At 53.1% G+C, this 5,347-nt stretch overlaps 1 protein-coding gene across 1 annotated transcript; it reads right to left on the bottom strand.

Annotated features, from left to right (window-relative positions):
- Positions 1 to 2,137: 2,137 nt before the first annotated feature.
- MYOG (myogenin) lies at positions 2,138 to 4,987 on the bottom strand. Its single transcript, XM_024750983.1, has 3 exons — positions 4,492 to 4,987; positions 3,646 to 3,727; positions 2,138 to 3,040 (listed from the first exon to the last, which is right to left on the bottom strand). Exons 1-3 carry the CDS (start codon positions 4,960 to 4,962, stop codon positions 2,919 to 2,921), a joined length of 675 nt encoding a protein of 224 aa, XP_024606751.1. The 5' UTR covers positions 4,963 to 4,987; the 3' UTR covers positions 2,138 to 2,918.
- Between the last annotated feature and the right edge of the window lie 360 nt (positions 4,988 to 5,347).

The following is a 5,347-nucleotide window of genomic DNA, read 5'->3' as shown; positions in this document are numbered from 1 at the left end:
GAGGAATAAACTTAAGAAATATATCCAGCAACCCGAGAGCCCATCAGTTCCTTAGGAGAGATGAGTGCCTTTCTCTTGGTCAGACCGAGCCCACAGTAAGAAGGAGGGCAACTTGAAGGCAGCAGGCTTGTATCTACCCTAGGAGCTTGGGAGGTACCAGGGGCAGAGGAAATGAACCCGAGGGGAGAAGATCCCCCTTGAATGGGTAGTTCAGTATTATTGGTGCATAATAAGGGAGTGAGTATAGATTGGAGAGCCAAGGTGTTGCACCCACACATGTTACTCTCCTCATCTCCAAGGGCAGGGAGCCAGGGAGAGCTAAGAGTTGTGGCAGTGACCTAGGTATTCCTCTCCAGCCTTTCCAAGAAGGTAAAACTGTGCCAACTGAAGAAAAACGCACAACCTAAAAGTTGCAAGGTATGTTTTACTCAGGGAACTTACTGAGGACTATAGCCCAGGAGACAGCCTCTCAGATAGCTCTGAGGAACCGTTCTGAAGAGTTAAGGGAGGAGCCAGGATATATGGGAGTTTTTGCTGAAAAAAAAATGTAGTCAGATGTCAAAGATTACTGCTAATCACAAAAAATAGGCATATCAAATTAATGATTTTAGTGCTTTTCTATGTATGGGAAGATGCAAGAGTCCAGGCTCACTGAAATTATTCCTTAGGTGTGCATCTTAACAGTCTAGGGCCAGTATCCGAAGCGCATAATGCCTCCTGTTTTTTCTCCATCCTGCATTCCCCTCAGGGAGTACCTTGCCACTACAGTGGATGATAGTTTGATGGCAGGCAACGTTTGTTGTTTACTGGGATGGCAGGCAACATTCCCTGTCCACAGCTGTAAACACAATGACATAAACCCAAGAAGAAAATCCCACAAACGGGGACAGATTAGGCCAGTTTATGATTCCCAACAGGCCCAGCCCTGACTGGTGGTTTGGGATGAGCATGCCCCGGGGGGGACCCTGCCTTCTGCACCCTCACCTGAGCTCTGTGAGCCTACTTCACCTTTTGCTTAAATGGAGTTTCTGGAGAAACCTCTGGGAACAGTGTGTTGACTCCCCTCTCCAGGAACAAATCAAGAGGACAGGTATGGTAGAGACGGCCCAGCTGAGCCCAGAGCAAGTGCAGAATGGGTATGAGGGCCTGGTTGATAAAACCGGGTTAAGTGTTTTATAAAGGGCCCTGAGGAATTGAATGCAGGATGGAATGTAGCACACTCTGAATCCCCTGACTTCTGTGATGATTCTGAAACTTATAAGTTGCAATAAATCAGACACACTTAGCGTGAAGCAGTTGGAATTAATAAAGGTTTTAGTCCATTCAAATTCTAGCTCCTGATGCCTTCTCAGTTAATATCATGCGATCTCTATCCAAATTCCTTCTCCCCAATTCTTCACCCACCTTCTCCCCCTCAGGAAGCCAGTCTTTGGAAGATGGCATCCCACATGAAGAGAGCCCCAGCTTTGTTTCCTTTGTAAGCCCCTTCCCCTACCCACAGCAGAACTGCCTTCATTCTCTGAGCTGTAGACAGGGACCAGAATCTCTTGCAGCCTGGAGGAATGGAAGGGTGTGGTGAGGGGACATGCTAGTTGGCCTGGAAGAAAGTGATAGTGTCTGACCCTAATCACCCTGATTGAATTAACTCCCACTTCCTCGCAGGACTCCTGCTAATGTGGCACCAGAGGAGAGGCAGGGATTAGAGAGGGGAAACCCACAAATTCCAGCTCCACACCCCTGTCTGCTGGCTGTGGTCTGAGTGCTAGGCATATGAGCATATGCTCAGTTAATTGCAAGGGAATGGACCTGTTGGGATATAAGATGGAGTGTAGTAGACTGTGAACAGTGTCTATGAATTAGAGTGCAACAGAATGCTCAGCGGAATTTCCTGCGTGTCCCACAAGGATTTCTGTAGAATCTTGTCTTCGCCCAGCCAATGGACCAGACCTGGCTTCCTTTGTAATGGTAAAAAGAGCAGGGATCCCAGCGCCTAGTGACCACCAGCAACATGGTGCCTCTGACGCTTTTGGAGCCCCATCTGCTCCACAAGCCCTGGCCCTGCCAGGTGTCTGGACCACTGAGGTGGGAGAGGCTATAGCATTAGTCGTCTCCTCCCTCTATATCATCACAGACACTCTTCTAGCACCCAGTCTTTATTCATTTTTTTAGAAAGAAATCCAAATAAGTTAGCAAAAAAAAAAAAGGAAAAAAAATATACAAAACAATGGCAAAACCACACGATGCTTAGTTAACAAAATAAATCACCCCAGGAGTCCCCGCCCACCCCCACCCCCACATGTCCCTGGCAACTTCAGCACAGAGACCTTGGTCAGATGGCAGCTTTACAAACAACACACAAAACAAAACAAAACATAAAACCATTGGAAGGTTCCCAGCATTCACTGCAAAAGCTTGGCCCCCCAGTGACTTGGGAACAGAGGATTGATTGTTCCTCTCCCTTCTCTCAATTCAGGGCAGGCCCAGCCTAACCCTGGCATAGGAAGAGACAACAACAGGAGATGTACATAGTCTGTCCAGGTCAGGACACTGTCTTCGTCTCTCAAAGTGTATCTTTTCAGGGGGTGGAATTGGAGGCTGCATGATCAAAGGGAAGCTCCTGAGTTGCCCCCTGAGCCAGGGGGCTTACACAAGGGGGCACTCCGGTGCCCTGCTTTGTCTCCCTGGAAACAGAACTGCTCTCTGCTCTAAGGAGTTAGCTAAATGAGAGCATCCATTCCCTCTCTGGGTGGTGGGTTAACCTTATATGGATGAGGAGGGGGATAGTCTGGCATTTGGCAGCCCCAAGGCTGGCTTCCTGGCATCAGGACAGCCTGGCTTAGGAGAGCCCTGCTGCAGGAGTGGTGGCACCTGTGGCCAGCTTGGGGGGCTCTCATGGTTGCCCATTTTGGCAGACAATCTCAATTGGGCATGGTTTCATCTGGGAAGGCCACAGCGACATCCTCCACTGTGATGCTGTCCACGATGGAGGTGAGGGACTGCAGATTGTGGACATCCGTAGGGTCAGCTGTGAGCAGGTGATCTGTAAGGAGAAGGTAGGAAGATGTTACCTGGGTGATAAAAGTGTCTTAAGACCCAAGACAGGGGCTGAGCCCTTTGGTTTTCCCGGACAGATGGGTGAGAAAAGCTCAGGGTCCTACTCCCCAGCCCATGCCTCTCCTAGTGCTGTGTGCACGTGTGTGTGTGTATGTGTGTGTGCACGCCAGTGTGTCCTCTCTGATATCCCCTGGTGGGCTTAGAATTCAGAAGCAGTTATTCTGAAGTGGAGCCAGAATGGTGTATCCTGGGAGACTAGAACTGCCCTTTGCTGGCCCAGTTTTGCAGCACTGACTCAGCAATTCCCAGGGACCCTTGGGGCAGGGACATTGTCCTCTCCGTGGGGAAGGTCATCTACCAGGCACCAGCTGGGGAGTTGCAGGAGGCCTAGACAACTCCTTAGCTGGTCAAGGCTTCAGGGAGGCACATGGCCTTCTAGCCCACCATTTGGGGCCCTGGGTTCAAAAGGTCCCTAGAGAGGCCAAGGGAAGAGGACTAGAGCAGGGAGTAAGATAAGAGGGGAGAACTGGGCTTAGAGATAGCCTGTGGGGTTTGAGTCAATACAGTAACCAGGGTCCTGGTCTCACTTACCCCCTGGGTTGGGACCAAACTCCAGTGCACTGCCCCACTCTGGACTGCAGGAGGCACTGTGGGAGCTGCATTCACTGGGCACCTGCAAGACAGGGCAAAGGCCCAAGGTCAGGGCACTGCCATTCCTGGTGGTGCCTCTTCGTCCAGTCCCAATGGGCAGAAGTACCTGTGGTGGGGTTGGAGGGTGGGCCACAAGCTGCAGCCCTCCAGCCTGGCCCACCCCCTGTTCCAGAATCTTCAAAATCACCTCCCTTCATGCCTTTCTCTGGCCACAGAGCCCCTGCTTCAGGGCCATTCCTAGCATCCATTCTGCGTGGTGATTCTGCCCTCATAGGACACCCAGCCTAAGGGGGTCTGTGGTTTTCTTGACCTTGGGATAAGGGTGAAGGAAGCAGAATGTCTGGCCCAACCAGGGCCGCTTTTGTGCAGGCCTGTTGGGGTTCCATGAGAGAGACTGAGTGGGTTTGCTCTCTGCTCAGCCATACCCAGGAGGGGGTCGGGTGAGGGGCAAAGCAGTCTTCTCAGGTACACTTGGCCTTGACTTTTAGGTCCTGTCTTCCCCCTCATCCAGCTGACTTTGGACTTGCTCCTGGATCCCTCCTTCAGTCCCGTTCCACATGCTTCTTCTCCCCACTGCCTTTATCTTGTCTGGAAAGGACCCAGAGACACAGGAGGTCAGCTGGGCAGCCTAGCTCTAACAAAGGAAGGCATCCTGCAGCCTCCTAAGACCCTGTCTGGCTCCTGCTCTAGCCATCTGACTGAGCCCTACCACGGGGTCCTCTAAGGTTACCCAGGTGCCTGCTGCCCCCCCTCCCCCTGGGGCAGGTGGGTGGGATGGCCACTTACCCCTGGTTGGGGTCCGCCCCCGCCTCGGTAGCGGAGATCGCGCTCCTCCTGGTTGAGGGAGCTGAGCAGGGCCTGCAGGCGCTCGATGTACTGGATGGCACTGCGCAGGATCTCCACCTTGGGCAGCCGCTGGTTGGGGTTGAGCAGGGTGCTCCTCTTCAGGGCCTCAAAGGCCTCATTCACCTTCTTGAGCCTGCGCTTCTCCCTCAGCGTGGCCGCCCGCCGCCGGTCCACAGACACCGACTTCCTCTTGCACACCTTACACGCCCACGGCAGGCACTGGCCTGGGCAGTGCTCGGGGGTCCCTAGCCCCTTGTCTTCGAGGGGCACTCGGGCCTCGGGGCTCAGGCTGAGCTCAGTCCGCTCATAGCCCGGTGGCTCGAAGCCCTGGAGGTGGACGGGCAGGTAGTTTTCCCCGTCATAGAAGTGGGGTTCCTGGTAGAAGTAGGGGGATGTCTCATACAGCTCCATGGGGTCAGAAAAGACTTGTTCCTGCCACCAGCCCCCAAGCTCCTGCAGCCCCTCACGCCAACTGCTGGGTGCCATTTAAACCCTCCCCGCTGGCATGGAACCAGAGATAAATATAGCCAACGCCACAGAAACCTGAGCCCCCCTCTAAGCTGTTGCTGCACATCAAGACGTTTACAGTGGATGCTCTTGTGCACGGGTAGGGAGGCCATAGGGTGTAATTTGACTAGTTTTCATTTCTCAACAGCCTCCATGGGGGCTGGGGAGGTGGGGGAGGACACACATTCTCCTCTCATCTGCTCCTTTCAATTACTCCTAGCTGGGCGGCCTGCCTGCTTCTAGTCCCAAAGAGGCGGGGTGGGGGTGGAGGGAGGAGTAAGGAAGGGGT

This window comes from Neophocaena asiaeorientalis, unplaced genomic scaffold, assembly GCF_003031525.2.
Source record: "Neophocaena asiaeorientalis asiaeorientalis breed wild unplaced genomic scaffold, Neophocaena_asiaeorientalis_V1.1 scaffold67, whole genome shotgun sequence".
Classification (NCBI taxonomy): domain Eukaryota; kingdom Metazoa; phylum Chordata; class Mammalia; order Artiodactyla; family Phocoenidae; genus Neophocaena; species Neophocaena asiaeorientalis.
The sequence above is the reverse complement of the archived record's forward strand: the minus strand, read 5'-3'. Positions and strand labels throughout refer to the sequence as shown.